The sequence below is a fragment of the Schistocerca serialis genome, chromosome 10 (genome assembly GCF_023864345.2).
Source record: "Schistocerca serialis cubense isolate TAMUIC-IGC-003099 chromosome 10, iqSchSeri2.2, whole genome shotgun sequence".
Lineage (NCBI taxonomy): Eukaryota > Metazoa > Arthropoda > Insecta > Orthoptera > Acrididae > Schistocerca > Schistocerca serialis.
In genome coordinates, this window is record NC_064647.1 from 250,444,774 (window position 1) to 250,461,549 (window position 16,776).

Here is a 16,776-nt window from a genome sequence, read left to right on the forward strand (position 1 = left end):
CACTTTGTGTGAACAGCTCATATAGCGTAATGCACAGAATTGTGTGTTGAGGGACAGAATTGGAGCTAAATCAGTTCCGTACACTAGGTTAACGCCTGTTGTTTTGGCACACCAGACACTCTGGGAGGCATTTCATTCAACTGCATTGTAGAGCAATCAGTTTCATTGCTGACACAGACAGATAATAGGAAAGCAATTCATTGACCTGATCAATCCTGTACAGGGTGGTCAATTGATCGCTACCGGGCCAAATATCTCGCGAAATAAGAGTCAAACGAAAACACTACAAAGAACGAAACTTGTCTAGCTAGAAGGGGGAAACCAGTTGGCGCTATGGTTGGCCCGCTAGATGGCGCTGCCATAGGTCAAACGGATATCAACTACGTTTTTTAAAATAGGAACCCCCATTTTTTATTACATATTCGTGTAGTACTTAAAGAAATATGGATGTTTTAGTTGGACCACTGTTTTCGCTTTGTGACAGATGGCGCTGTATTAGTCACAAACATATGATTGAAAATTTTAGACGAACAGTCGGTAACAGGTAGGTTTCTTAAATTAAAATAGAGAACGTAGGTACGTTTGAACATGTTATTTCGGTTGTTCCAATGTTATACATGTACCTTTGTCAACTTACCATTTCTGCGAACGCTTGCTGTTACAGCGTGATTACCTGTAAATACCACATTAACGCAATAAATGCGCAAAATGATGTCCGTCAACCTCAATGGTTCAAATGGCTCTGAGCACTATGGGACTTAACATCTGTGGTTATCAGTCCCCTAGAACTTAGAACTACTTAAACCTAAGTAACCTAAGGACATCACACACATCCATGCCCGAGGCAGGATTCGAACCTGCGACCGTAACAGTCGCGCGGTTCCGGACTGAGCGCCTAGAACCGCTAGACCACCGCGGCCGGCAAACCTCAATGCATTTGGCAATACTCAACAGCGTGTAGTTCGCCTTCCGTAATGTTCGCACATGTATTGACAATGAGCTGACGCATGTTGTCAGGCGTTGTCGGTGAATCACGATACCGAATATCCTTCAACTTTCCCCACAGAAAGAAATCCGGGGACGTCAGATCCGGTGAACGTGCGGGCCAATCCACCTGTCATGAAATATGCTATTCAATACCGCTTCAACCGCACGCGACCTATGTGCCGGACATCCATCATGCTGGAAGTACATCACCGTTCTGTCATGCAGTGAAACATCTTGTAGTAACATCGGTAGAACATTACTTAGGAAATCACCATACATTGCACCATTTATGTTGCCATCGATAAAATGGGAGCCAATTATCCTTCCTCCCATAATGCCGCACCATACATTAACCCGCCAAAGTCGCTGATGTTCCACTTGTCGCAGCCATCGTGCAATTTCCGTTGCCCAATATTGCATATTATGCTGGTTTACGTTACCGCTGTTGGTGAATGACGCTTTGTCACTAAATAGAACACGTGCAAAAAATCTGCCATCGTCCCGTAATTTCTCTTGTGCCCAGTGCCAGAACTGTACACGACGTTCAAAGTCGTCGCCATGCAATTCCTGGTGCATAGACATATGGTACGGGTGCAATCGTTGTTGATGTAGCATTCTCAACACCGACGTTTTTGAGACTCCCGATTCTCGCGCAATTTGTCTGCTACTGATGTGTGGATTAGCCGCGACAGCAGCTAAAACAGCTACTTGGGCATCATCATTTGTTGCAGGTCATGGTTGACGTTTCACATGTGGCTGAACACTTCCTGTTTCCTTAAATAACGTAACTATCCGGCGAACGGTAAGGACACTTGGATGATGTCGTCCAGGATACCGAGCAGCATACATAGCACACGCCCGTTGGGCATTTTGATCACAATAGCCATACACCAACACGATATCGACCTTTTCCGCAATTGGTAAACGGTCCATTTTAACACGGATAATGTGTCACGAAGCAAATACCGTTCGCACTGGCGGAATGTTACGTGATACCACGTACTTATGCGTTTGTGACTATTACAGCGACATCTATCATCAAAGCAAAAAAAGTGGCTCAACTAAAACATTCATTTTTGTTTACGTACTGCACGAATATGTAATAAAAAATGGGGGTTCCTATTTTAAAAAAACGCAGTTGATATCCGTTTGACCTATGGCAGCGCCATCTAGCGGGCCAACCATAGCGCCATCTGGTTTTCACCATTCAAGCTAGACGAGTTTCATTCTTTGTAGTTTTTTCGTTTGATGCTTATTTCGTGAGATATTTGGCCCGGTCACTATCAATGAACCACCCTGCATGCTGTAGTTGTGTATGGAGTCCAAAAAACGTTGACATGTCAATTACTCATTTCAATCATTTCAGCAAGGTGCTTATAGGAAGTAGCGAGTAATGTCCTTTAGTCCCTGGTTTTACAAACAACAATCCTTCTTCCTTTAATTTTATAGTAACTAACAGCTTTGGGCTACTCTTGCTGTTGTTTAGTAATGTTTCGATGTATAGATTTTGTACATAGACTGCAGTTTTGTCAGGGGCAATGCATTATGAAAGCTGTCCAAAGATAATGCATATTTTTTGCACATGTAGGCTTCCACTACGTGCAAAAACACTCCAGATGCACAGCCCATCTTTTGCTTGAAAGTGTTTGATGAACCCTCTGCCAGATGCTTGACTGTGAACTGCAGAGTAATGATGTAGATGAAGATGTGGAATTCGTATAGTAACATTCTAGTTCGGGTAAGTACTTTACTAAAGTTTAATTGGATCCACCCCACTGGACCTGTTACTACTGTTTTTTCTGTTCTATTCACATATGGGATGCAAGAAAAATGACTGTTTAAGTGCCTCTGTGCATGCTGGAACTGATCCAATCTTGTCCTCATGATCCCTATGGGAGCAATACATATAGACTTGTAGTATGCTCCTAGATTCATCATTTGAAGCTGATTCTTGTAACTTTGTGAATAGGCTTTCATTCGATAGTTTACATCAACCTTCATGATTCTGCCAGTTCAATTCTTTCAGCATCTCTGTGTCTCTCCCATGGGTCGAACAAAAGTGTGATCATTTGTGCTGCTCTTCTCTGTATATGTTCAATATCCTGTGTTAGTTCTATTTGGTAAGAGTCCCATATGCCTCAGCAATATTTTAGGATGGGTTTCAGGAGTGTTCTGCAAGCAGTCTCTACTGTGGACTGATTGCATTTCCCCAGTATTCTACAGATAAACAAAAGTCTGTCATCTATGTGGTTCGTTCAAATGAAACCTGGTCAGTGCTTCTACCTTTGCCTTACAGAATGGTGGCGCCATCTATTGGTAGAGTGACTGATGAGTGCACACTATGTGATGTTGCACGGTGCCAGTGTGGTTTCATGCCGAAGAGAAGGTGGTCACACAAGTTATTGTCCACTACCGAACATGCAGGCGAGTAAGCAGAAACGAGGAGTGATTCGATTTTTGACAGCGGAGGGAGTTGGAGGCTGTGAAATGTATCGACAGATGAAGGCTGTGTACGGTGAGTACAGCCTGAGTCGTTCAAGTGTTGTGGAATGGCGCAAACGATTCCTTGAGGGACGCGAGTTACTGGAAGACGACGCTCGTCCTGGACACACTCATCGTGTCATCACACCGGAAATGGTTGCGGAAGTGAATGCTTTAGACTCAGACAATCGCAGAATCACCGTGGACCATATCCATCAGTTACTAGATATTAGGGTGGGCGCCGCCCACACGATAATGCATCGACACTAGAACTTTCGAAAAATCTGTGCGCAGTGGGTTCCCCACCAACTGACCGCCGAGCAGCGCAATACTCGAATAGCGCTGTCTTTGACTCATCTGCAACGTTATCGCGAGGAGGAATACGGCTTTCTGTCACATGTTCTCACAGGTGACGAAATATGGTGTCACCATTTTAAATCGGAAAGCAAGCGTCAGAGCAAGCACTGGAAACATGCGACTTCACCACATCTATTGGTTCTGGTAAGATCATGATGTTCTTATTTTTCGACTACAAGGGCCCACTGCTTGTCGAGTTGGTGGAAAGGGAACCACCATCAATGGCTAGCGTTATCGAGCCACGTTACAGAACCTTAGATGAGCCATCAAGTCAAAATGCGAATGCATGTTGTCCAATGGCGTCATCCTCTTGCACGATAATGCCCGCCCACACACGGCCAGTGCAGCGAAGACAGCATTGCACCAGGTTTGGTGGGAAACACTGGAACATCCACCGTACAGTCCCGACCTTTCACCGTGTGACTTTCATGTGTTTGGACCTCTAAAACAAGCTATCCGCGGAAATCGATTCGCAGCGGACGACGAAGTGTGTGACTGGGTCCAGGCCTGGAGCCGACAGCAGCCTACTGGCTTCTTCAAGGATGGAATCGACCGGCTTGTGTCTCAATGGGAAAATGTGCCAACAGTTTTGGCGACTACTTTTGAGAATGTGTACTGTGTATAAATACATCTTTGAGTTAATAAAATCGTTACCGTTACTTTACACTAATGACCGGTTTCATTTGAATGCCCCTTATACGTTACCTATGAATGAGTCCATGTGATCATTCCATTACATATCCACAGGGCACTATATTTTTTTCATTTTGTGAAGTGCATAATTTTGCATATCTGAAAATTTAAAGCAAGTTGCCAGTCTTTGCACCACTTTGAAATCTTGTCAAGATCTGACTGAATATGCAACTTCTTTCACAAAATACTTCATTGTAGACAACTGCATCATCTGCAAAAAGTCTGAGGTTACTATTATTACAGTCCGCGAGGACATTAACATACAACATGCACAGCACAGGCCCCACCACCCCCCTTACACTGCAGGCAGCAGCTGGTGCACACGGCAGCCGCAGTCAGTGCCGTACCTGAGCGCAGCAGCGGCGAGCTCGCGCACCTGCCGGTACCAGCCGCCCACACCCTCTGGGGGAGGCAGGGTGGCGGGCCCGGGTGCGTCCGACACCAGGGCTGCCAACTGCTGCAGCAAGCTCCCGAGGTCCAGAAGCATCTCCTAGGCGAGAAGAACAGCGGTGCCAGGGAATAACGAAGGCACAACACCAGCTAAGTGGTATTTACCACAATATTCTAGGGGTGGGAGTGAGACATAAGTAATTTATAACAATTATATGAGGACTAAGACACAAGTAAAGAAGAAATAATTAAAACAGTGAGTAGCTTAAAGGATTCCCATGCAGCAGGATATGATGCTCTTAGTCTGGACACTCTTAAGAAATGTATACATAAAAGTGCATCACCTTTATCAACAGTTATCAATTCTCATATGGAAGATGGTCTATTTCCAGATGAGTTGAAAATTGCCCGAGTTGTGCCTATTTTTAAAAAAGGAAACAGGAATTTAGTAGAAAACTTTCGACCCATTTCTGTTCTTCCAATAATATCCAAAATCTTTCAGAAAGTAATATACATAAGAATCTGGAACTTCCTGGTATGCAAAAAAGTGATTTCTAAGGGGCAGTATGGGTTTGTCAAGGGGTCGTCCACCATTACAGCAGCATCCAACTTAATCGAAGGGGTCACTCAAGCAATAGATAATAAAGAACATTTATGCAGCATCTTTCTGGACTTACAAAAAGCATTTGACTGTGTTGATACGACCATATTGCTGGACAAACTGTGGAACTATGACATTCGAGGCACAGCCCATGATCTGATAAGGTCCTACTTGACAAACACGAAGCAGTTTGTGTCTATTAGCACTACAGAGGGAGCATACAAATCAAACACCACAGGGCTCAATATTAGGACCACTTCTTTTTATTATTTATGTAAATGATATTCAGTTCATAACAAACCATGCAACAGCTATCTTATATGCAGATGATACCACATTAATATGCTGCAATCCAAACTATTCACAGCTTGAGGTGGAATCCAATACTGCAGCAAGCTTAATTCTGCAGTACTTTAATTAAAACAAACTAAAATTAAACGTAAATAAATCTGTCTATATTGAATTTGATCTTGGGAGGCAAAAAACTCATGAAAACCAAATCTTAATGGGTGACGAATAAATTAAAAAACAATACTCGACCAAATTTCTTGGGCTGACACTTGTTGCAGAGTTAAACTGGTCTGATCATGTGAATGATATTTGCAAAAAGCTATGTACTGCCATATATGTCCTAAGAAAACTGACACCTTTTTGTAACATCACCACTCTGAGGCAAATATATTTTGCGCTATTTGAATCCCATCTAAGTTATGGGATAGAGGTATGGGGATCCAGTAGTAAAGGTAATATGAAAAGTGTACTTATCTTACAAAAGAAGGCACTTAGAATTCTGGGAAAGAAATGTGCCAGGGAGTCCTGCAGAAATTTGTTTAAAGAATTTAAAATACTAACTGTTCATTAACTGTACGTGCTGAAGATAATCATTATGACAGTAAACAAAACACTTAATAAAGAAATACACAATCACAACACTAGAGGTAGAGAGAGACCCCACATCATCTCTCATAGAACAACACTTTATGAGAAAAGCTCTCATTATGCAGGCATAAAACTACTGAATTGCTTCCATCCTAATATCTCCAAATTGCCCATTACAAAACTGAAAATGAAATTAAAATTATGGCTCCTAAACAATCCTGTATATTCAATAGATGAGTTTCTAGATTTAGTACACTCGTATGATGGAAGACCATCTATCTAAAAATATATGTAATCTCAGATCTTAGACTGTGTCACAAACTGTAAATATTTGAATGTCAGATATGAATACTGTGTTACAAACTGTAGATTCCTTAATCTAAGTATGGCAATAACAATTTTTTTATGTATAGTCCACATATGTAACTCTGTTCTCTCAACTAAATTTAGATAAAGTTGTGTAGATAAAAGTGCCAGCCAATAATATGTAACCCTAGTAAGTAAGGCTCTGACTTATCCAGAAGACTGGAACAAAAAAACCTTTTTTTGTAATCAGTTGATGTTGGATCAAAATAAATAAATCAGTAATTTAAAACAATCATATGAGGAATAAAGTCCAGCGGCCTAGTACAACGATCATTTCTTTTTGTAACAGTTTACGTGTATCATCCCCATTATATATGGAACACTAAGAAAATCTGAGCAGGAGTTGAAATGTAGCAAGATAAGGTTGGTTCCACTTTCTACTTTCTTTTCTTTTCTTTTCTCAGTTATAAGGGTAATAACTAAATCACATTTACTTAAAACATCAAGAGTCTTACTGGGGTGATATTTCTTTAAGATTTATTGCTTACTAATTCATCTGAGTTGTACTATGCTATGGTCAATTTAGTTTATTAAAAAAACTTTTTCTTTTGAGAGAAATTTGTAATCTGTTATGTTCAAATTCTATATGGTTGTAAAAATGTAGTGGGTAAATGATTGTGCAATTCAAGAGAAACATAGCTCATTTGAAAGCCCTACTTTTCCTTTTTCAAGTAAGTGTTTTACTTTTCCTGAAAAGTCATTAACTAAAAAGTTACTAATAATTAAAGTTCACACCTATCACGGAATACTTTTGTTATTTTGACCATTAAGCTTGTCTAATTCATAGAACTGTCGTAATTTTATTGTCCATAGTTTTCTTACCTATGAAATACCTTTGGTTGTCAAAATAATGTATTAATTGAGAAATTAGGCAAATTATGAAAATCTTGAATATGTGAAATTTTTACTCTGATAAATACTTGTAGAACCATACATATGGTCACAAAGTAGTTCCTATTATTTTCTTAATTTTCTGGAGAGGGATTGGGGAGTGGTTGACCAGACCCCCAGTGAACAGGAAACAAGAAGTTCTATGTTAATATAGTTTAAGCTAATTTATTTTTAAGTAACACTTTTCTGCATCTATAAATGCTTGAAGATGAACATCCCAGAAATACCTTATACTATGTTAAATTAAACACAAAACAAATAAAAGTGGCTGGTAGCAGAAAATACAAACAAATAATTACTCCACTCAGTTACGGTTCCCATATGTAGCCCGTATGGCCACAGGAAGTTAAGGTGCTGGAAATCGGGAAGAGGAAGAAGAAGAAGAAGAAGACAAGAGACTGGCTTTCCTTCCACGCGGTGCCCGCGACCGCTCACACTCAAAATTGCGAGGCTACGCGAAAAGTCCAGCATAAAAACTGTCTTCCGACCACGGCCGAAGATGAAAGAGTGTCTTGGCTCTGTGCTGTGAAAGGTCCACTGAAAATGGACGCACCAGAAATATACAGCACTGCCTGTGAATGTGGCCAACAGTTCACTGGGCAAATGCAGCGCTGTATTTCAAAGCACTGCGAGGGACACATCGAGCACGTGCGACCGGGACAGAGAAATCAGTGCTAGCAGAGAGCACAGCCTCAAGGAAGGCCACACCGCCGCTTTCAGAGCACCGAGGTGCTTTGCCGAGCAACCGACTACTGGGACTGAGTCGTAAGGCAATCCATTGACATAACAGGTTCACGACTATCTTGTCATCCCCCCCCACAACTGCAGCTTCAACCCTCAACCCGCTTCCCCACCCGCCATAGCAAATTGGAGAGGAGCACTACGCTAGCGAAAATATTACAGTTTAGGGACATCTCCACACTTTGCCAGAGGATGACGAGTACGACATCTGTTGAAACGTCACGGTATCGCAACACGGCCACCTAGCTGGAAACCCGAGAGCTTTTCACTAACAGTGTACACCGGGAGAGCTGCACTCACATATGATTAGTGAAACTTTAACAAATAAGATACGTGAACTGAGGTTAATGAAAGAAATCTTTGAACCATCTGACATTAGACACGACTGTTTCACTGTGTTTTAGAAGGAATTCTGGATTTTGGAGATAGAAAACCACAAAAATCAACAAATAACTATAGGAAGAGAATAAAATCGAAGTAAGCTAAACTGTCTAGCTTTTGCAGTTGTTTTTGGAATATTTTTAGAAAACGTTAGAGAACTAACTACACAATTACATCTCCTGGAAAGAGTTACGCATACAATTGGTCTCAAGATATTACCTCGAGAAAAAGCAGATTCATAAAACTACGCAGAAACACCAATAGATAAAATTGAGTGAATAAGTAAATCTAAATATCTTGGAGAAACAATATAGCGGAATGGACTAGAAAAATTTGCTATAGATGCAAGTTAGTAAAATGGAAGGAGCATAAGGTTTAGCTCAAAGTCTAGCAGCAATGACTTTGGCTGAGATTTTGTACGCAACACTGAGAAAAGCGATGCTACGGTAACTCGCACAATTTTCTATTCCTTCTTTTTATGAATCGGGCAAACAATGGCCGAGTTCCACTGGTATGACATCACTTCCTTCCTTTTTTCGTATTTGAACGAAGAGAATGGTTCAAATGGCTCTGAGACTATGGGACTTAACATCTAAGGTCATCAGTCCCCTAGAACTTAGAACTACTTAAACCTAACTAACCTAAGGACATCACACGCATCCATGCCCGAGGCACGATTCGAACTTTACTTTATTTATTTTGGAACAATTTACGTAGGGATCGATTTTAGATAGTATATTTATCACACTGATACAAAACACACGCTCTGACATGCTTGGGGTCACGCCACACAGCCTACAGAACTGTAAACTACTCCTAAATAACGCTCTGCAGACACGCAAACAACTCCTAAATTACCGAAATAATTTCAGTACACAGCAAACAGACATGCAAACTCCTCCTAAATAATGCAGTACACTGATGTGCAGACACGAAATCAACTCGTAAACTGTCCAAATAACGCATAGCACAGCCTACAGACCTGCTCGCAAAATAATGCAGCGGACACGCAAATAACGTGCGCAACACTGACCATTGCCGCCCTCTCTACTGGACCGCACAGGAGACTACCGCACATGCTCACAAAGTGACGCGGCTGTCAGCTGCCGAGCCACGCGCAGGTGCCCGTACGTGTCCCACAAGCGTGATACACATCGGGTCTACTCCAGGTACTGGAAACCTTCCGCGACGCACGGATATACGCAGACATACAGAAAATAGAGAAAACGCTCTCAAAATGTGGAGGTGACTGGATACTATCGAGTACAGTGCTATACTGTGCCTCCGGATTAGTGCTTTTGGACTAGGTGTTGGCAGATGTACTACATTTACAAGCAACTCTAGAATAGATAACGAGAGGTTATGTCATGATCGCATGGATGCAATTGGCATACAAAAATCGATAGAATTGCGAAAAATGACGGGGGGTCGGGTGGGGGTGGGGGATAAATTGACCGAATATACATCAAAATGCGGGGAAACTGATGAAGTACTTGCGTATCTTCTGGTTGGCGCAGAGCAATTTGTACATGGGAACAAGAATGTGGCACCAAGATGAATTCGAGAAAATGTCAACATGGAAGCAAAGGGATTCAGGGAAGCAGTCGATTTTTTTTTCCGTCGGGGCAGCATTATACTGTGGGTCTATTGAGGTACCAATGATACACGCGAGTTGACTACTGTATTTGACGCTTTTCAGGAAGACAGAGAACCATCTGCCTCTAAACTTACATGCATCTGTGTTAAAGGATGACAGAGAGGGTACTGGGTGATCGATTGAGATGGAGCTGCAACGAGGTACGGTTTAATGGTGGACTGATGATGCATTCTATGGAGGGGGAAGTTTTGTGAGGTGCAGGGCTTAATACGGTTTGTCCACGCTGCGTTTCGCGGGGTTTTACCAAAGACTCGCGTACGGCTGGTGCCTGAAGGCCGGCAAACTCGGCGCACAGCGCTGTCCTGCGGGTTGCCGCCCAAACAGGCGCCAGTAAGGGGAGGGCCAAAGTCACCGCACACAGCCGGTAGTACATTCGCATCCGCGTAGCCGCGTCACGCCGGCCACTCCCTGGTATTCCTACGCGAAGCGACCTTTGTAGGAGCGCCTCCTGCACCTCTGGAACAGTCTGATCCCGAGTCCTACTGCAGTAAACGGAGGGTCTGCGACGTACGGCTGCCGGACCGGGACAACGCCGTTGCCCCACCGACTGTGACCGGGTCCGATTCCGACCTTGCTGAGTAACCTATGGTGACAGACTATGTGCTTCCTCTCGCACTCTTGTGGAACTGTGCTTAACAATCAGCGACAGTTATTCTTATTAGATCAGAACGATCTCCTGTGTCCTTTCACAATAAATCAGTATTCTGTTCTTCAGGTATCCTTGTTGCCTCTCACAGAAATAAATTTACATAGTTCGATGCTATCTGGCCACCTCCTTATTTTATGCGTGCACCATTCCACACCGGAATACTTTACTTACGATACTTACATGGGCACCCTCGGAAGAGAGGCTATTTTATCGTAACGGAACATTGTTCGGTACATTTAGAACATGTTTATAACTCGAGGAAGACCTGTACGACTGTTCAATTACCGCCACTGTTTCTGTAAAAGAGGGACCATGACTATGAGGTAGCAGAGATCAGACAGCGCACAGAGGCATAAAGAGAGTCACTAATAACCTCAATTCGTTAAAGAAACGAACTTCCATAAACGTTCGAAATTGTATTTAAAGTTTGTTGGATGTTGCTTAGTGCTCTCACTATCTAAAGCTGATCGTGTACACAGTGTGGGTAACTTGTGCTCTGCTTTTTTTAAAAGAAAAATGTAGTATTTCGCGCATCTCAATGATTGTGACGTCATATCTCCTGAATTATTTGTCGTACAATGAGATAATTTTACAGGTTTATTCAGTGTTGCGAATAGATTTAGCAGGGAGAGAGTAGTATAGCCGGCCGAAGTGGCCGTGCGGTTAAAGGCGCTGCAGTCTGGAACCGCAAGACCGCTACGGTCGCAGGTTCGAATCCTGCCTCGGGCATGGATGTTTGTGATGTCCTTAGGTTAGTTAGGTTTAAGTAGTTCTAAGTTCTAGGGGACTGATGACCTCAGATCTTAAGTCCCATAGTGCTCAGAGCCATTTGAACCATTTTTTTGAGAGAGTAATAAATAAAAACATCAAGCCTGTTGCTGAATATATTTTACTGCTTGAACAGTGAAAATGTAATAAGCGATAAACTTTTTTCATTACTTTGTTGGGGTGCCAGCGAGTAAAAGCTTCGGAAAGATTTGAAATTATGTGTAAAATGTGTCGGAAGTCACTGAATGCTCCCATTTCAAACACTGGATGGCTGTAGTGTGGCCACAGTCTCCAGACGAGTACACACTTTCTGGCTCGAGTGACGGTACAAAGACCGAATCAATAATTCAGGGGTTCGTAAAACGTCTGCTTCCTTAATAACTCTTATAAGAAATCGTGGCTGGTCGGTAGGCAGTCGAATTTAAGTTGTGTTACTGGTGCTCGCCGGAGTACTGAACCGATTCTGCGTCCTTTGTGTCTGGACTGCTTGAGGCGCTCCTGTGGCGGGCCGAACCGTCCCGAGCAGCCGCAGAGTCTGAGCGCCGTGGGGCAGCTGCACGATGGCCGCAGAGTGTCGGATGAAGTAAAGCAGGACTCTGACAGCAGCCTCGGAACACTTCAGTCATGCTTATTGTTAGTAATAACTAGTTTTAACTTGAGTTGAGAGTTCGAGTCAGTCTGCATTCTGCCGAATAAAAACATATAATCTTCCACGAAAGCTGAACAGTTCTGCTTTGTAAAAAGTAACTTTAACTTTCAGGAAGAACTCCTGGAAGAAGTGGGGAGTTCTGCCAGCTGAAGGTAAAAGCGTGTATCGAGACCGCGAAACCCTCGCACTATGGTACTTCTATTATCGTGTTGAATTCTTAACGTGAGGTTAGACGTTTTAAGGAGTAGAATGCGACAGCATTTAAAATTTTAAAAATTCGGTCAGTCGCTACCGTAACAAACTCCTGCGTTGTGTCAGCTCAGACGAACGTAACGTATTACACTGAATCTTAATCTGAAACCGTGAAGAAGTAGTTTCGTAGCTACACGAGACACATTCACTGCCTTGCCTGTCAGCCCTCACCTGTTCCTTATTGAGAGGTCTTGATGCGCGAAAGCAGTTCAACGCTACCGCTCGTGTCACGAAGTCTCCGCAGTTACGTTCGTCTACATGTAACTATTGTGCAATCCATACTTAGGTGCGTGGCAGAGGGTTCATCGACTCACCTTCAAACAATTTCTCTACCGTTCCAGTCACGAACAGCGCGTGGGAAAAATGAACACTTAAGTATTTCCTTGCGAGCTCTGGTTTCTCTTAATTTATTGTCATGAGCATTGCACAATATGTAGGTTGGCGTAAAAAAAAACCAATTTAGCAGTTGGAGGAGAAAAATGGTGACTGAAATTTCGTGAAAACACCTGACCTCCACGTAAAGAGCCTTTGTTTTATTGACTGACAGTCCTACTCGCTGATCATATCCGTGTCACACTCTCCCCTGTTTCGAGATAAAACAAAACGTGCTGCCCTTCTTTCAACTTTTCCGATGTCTCCCGTCTATCTTGTACGGTAAGGATCCCATACCGCACAGAAACACTCTAGCAGAAGACAGACAAGCGTAGTGTAGTCAGTATATTTAGTAGATTTGTCGGATCTTCAAAGTGATCTGCCAATAAAATGTAATCTTTGGTTTGACTTCCCCACAACATTATCTGTGTGATCGTCCCAATTTGCATTGTTCGTAACTGCAATTCCTAGGTATTTAGTTGAGTTGACAGTCTTTACATTTGTGTGATTTATTGTGTAATCCACTTCGTCTTCTTAGGCGAAGTAATTTCGGAAAAGCGTGTTCAGTAACCCCGCTTTAATGGCGCCGTTATCAGTAGCATTAAGATTTTTATCGCGCAGTGAAGGTATCGATTGTGTGTTGCCGCTGGTGTAACTTACACAAGACCAGAACCCCTTGGGACTTTCCGCCAGATTTCTAGCACTGAAGTCCGCACTAACTGGACGCTGCATCCGCACACCGCCGGCTGTTCGCAGCAGTGTGCTGGCGGCAGCACCGCGGCACCGTCCAGCTGCCACGGACATTCCGAGAGAGAAGAGCCTCATCCCTGTCGCAGGTCGCGCCCCCACCCGCCACTTGTCTCGGGCAGCTCTCCACGGGCTAGTCTGTCCTGGGGCTCCGTCAACGCCTGCTCCCAAAAGCGCGGGCGCGCGCGCACACGCACGCACACACACACACACACACACACACACACACACACACACACACACACACACACACACACACAAACGCACTTTCTCTTCCCTCCATTTCAGAAGTGACCATACTGTAATGCGTCGGAACGCGACCCTTCCTTTACCCAAGTTGTCCCACACACTTCTTTTCTGTGTCATTTAATTCCGTACCTCCTTGTTACTTTTCCGGTCTTACTAAATCTTCAGCACTCGTCTGTAGCACCATATTACAAATCTTTCTATTTTCTTCTTGTCGGAATTGTTATCGTCCATCTTTTACTTGTGACGTGGCTACACTCCAGATAAACACTTACAGGAAAGTCTTAGTAAAACTTCAATCCATATTACTGTTATTTTTCTGTCGACGATATCCGTCTTAGAATCCATTGAGTCCGACTGACCTTCCACGTGCTGACAGAATTCCAATGTCATCGACGAACGTCAAAGTTTTTATTTCTTCTCCCTAAAGTTTAATTCGCTTTCCAAATTTTTTGTCGGTTTCCTCTGCTGTTTGCTGTATGTACAGACTGAACAACACGGGCGACGGACTCACAAAAAAAAAAAAAATGTTCAAATGTGTCTGAAATCTCATGGGACTTAACTGCTAAGGTCATCAGTCCCTAAGCTTACACACTACTTAACCTAAACACACACACCCATGCCCGAGGGAGGACTCGAACCTCCACCGGGACCAGCCTCACAGTCCATGACTGCAGCGCCTAAGACCGTTCGGCTAATCCCGCGCGGCGACAGACTCACAGAGCCCGCCTCACTCTCTCTTTACTTCGCGCTGGCTCTGCCTGTTCTTCCTTTGCTTCGCCTCCTACATCGTTTCATTTCATTTTTACTCACTCAGTAATACGGCCGCTCCTTGCATCATTTTAGAGAAGTTTACATTTCACACCTACGCTTTAAAACAAACTTTAATTATCTATTACTATATCCAGAACTGTCGTAATATCCATAGTCTTCGGACTTGGCCACTAGTTAAGCGGGTACTTAAATCTGGAGATGGTTGTTGCTATGAGGTTCACAGACCAGCCGGCCGCGGTGGTCTAGCGGTTCAGGCGCTCAGTCCGGAACCGCGCGACTACTACGGTCGCAGGTTCGAATCCTGCCTCGGGCGTGGATGTGTGTGATGTCCTTAGGTTAGTTAGGTTTAAGTAGTTCTAAGTTCTAGGGGACTGATGACCACAGATGTTAAGTCCCATAGTGCTCAGAACCATTTGAACCATTTTTCACAGACCATTTCCCCGTAAATTACTTCAACCGTTTCCCCTCAACTTGCGGCCTGCTCTGTGGACGAGTTGTCCGACTGAGGCGGCGCCTGCCCCACCGGTACAGTGCTCTGCTACGCCCCTGGCCTTACACTTTGGCCGGCTGCCGCTCGCGATCACCGCCGATACACACACACACACACACGGGCGAGTGCGTTCTGCTTTCCCCGCCGACTAACGGCGGGCATCGGCGGCCACGACTACGTGGGCGAGTTTCCCCGCGCAGCCTGCAGCACTGCTGCTACTGCTGCCTGCGGCCAGTTGCCGCTCGCTAGCCGCCCCCCCCCCCCCCCCCCCCCTCTCACGTATTCCCACTGCCGAGCTGCCCTGGCCTCTGCCGATGCGTGGCGAATTTCGTCTCTTTTCTGCTCGTCTCTATTTCTGCTATTGCACCGAGCATCGGTTTTCAACTGTTAGCTGCGAACGCTTGTTTATGGAAAAACGATGAAGAAAGAACTCTTCTTACCAAATCCGTATCTTTCCTTCCTTCTCGGAGTAATTGCCAGTTTCCGTTCCTTATTCCTTATCCTTTTCTTCCAGTACTCTTTCACCCATCCATCGTGTTTTTCGATCTTATCTTCTGACCACTTGAGAGCATTTTTTTTTACTCTGCAACTTGAATTCGCTCCGTACTCAGTTCCTTCATATTACATTGTAGGTTGCGCATCCAACTTGTCGCTGACTTTTCATTTAACAAATACACTCCTGGAAATGGAAAAAAGAACACATTGACACCGGTGTGTCAGACCTACCATACTTGCTCCGGACAAGCAATGATCACACGCACGGCACAGCGGACACGCCAGGAACCGCGGTGTTGGCCGTCGAATGGCGCTAGCTGCGCAGCATTTGTGCACCGCCGCCGTCAGTGTCAGCCAGTTTGCCGTGGCATACGGATCTCCATCGCAGTCTTTAACACTGGTAGCATGCCGCGACAGCGTGGACGTGAACCGTATGTGCAGTTGACGGACTTTGAGCGAGGGCGTATAGTGGGCATGCGGGAGGCCGGGTGGACGTACCGCCGAATTGCTCAACACGTGGGGCGTGAGGTCTCCACAGTACATCGATGTTGTCGCCAGTGGTCGGCGGAAGGTGCACGTGCCCGTCGACCTGGGACCGGACCGCAGCGACGCACGTATGCACGCCAAGACCGTAGGATCCTACGCAGTGCCGTAGGGGACCGCACCGCCACTTCCCAGCAAATTAGGGACACTGTTGCTCCTGGGGTATCGGCGAGGACCATTCGCAACCGTCTCCATGAAGCTGGGCTACGGTCCCGCACACCGTTAGGCCGTCTTCCGCTCACGCCCCAACATCGTGCAGCCCGCCTCCAGTGGTGTCGCGACAGGCGTGAATGGAGGGACGAATGGAGACGTGTCGTCTTCAGCGATGAGAGTGGCTTCTGCCTTGGTGCCAATGATGGTCGTATGC

At 44.5% G+C, this 16,776-nt stretch overlaps 1 protein-coding gene across 5 annotated transcripts in view; it reads right to left on the bottom strand.

The window, feature by feature from the left end:
- Nucleotides 1-16,776, bottom strand: part of LOC126424866 (uncharacterized) — a 436,545-nt gene that overhangs the window by 22,306 nt on the left and 397,463 nt on the right. For all 5 annotated transcript variants that reach the window (XM_050087693.1, XM_050087692.1, XM_050087694.1 and 2 more), the window contains exon 8: nt 4,866-5,008. In XM_050087693.1, the coding sequence (XP_049943650.1) occupies nt 4,866-5,008 (143 nt within the window). The remainder of the gene's footprint in view (nt 1-4,865; nt 5,009-16,776) is intronic.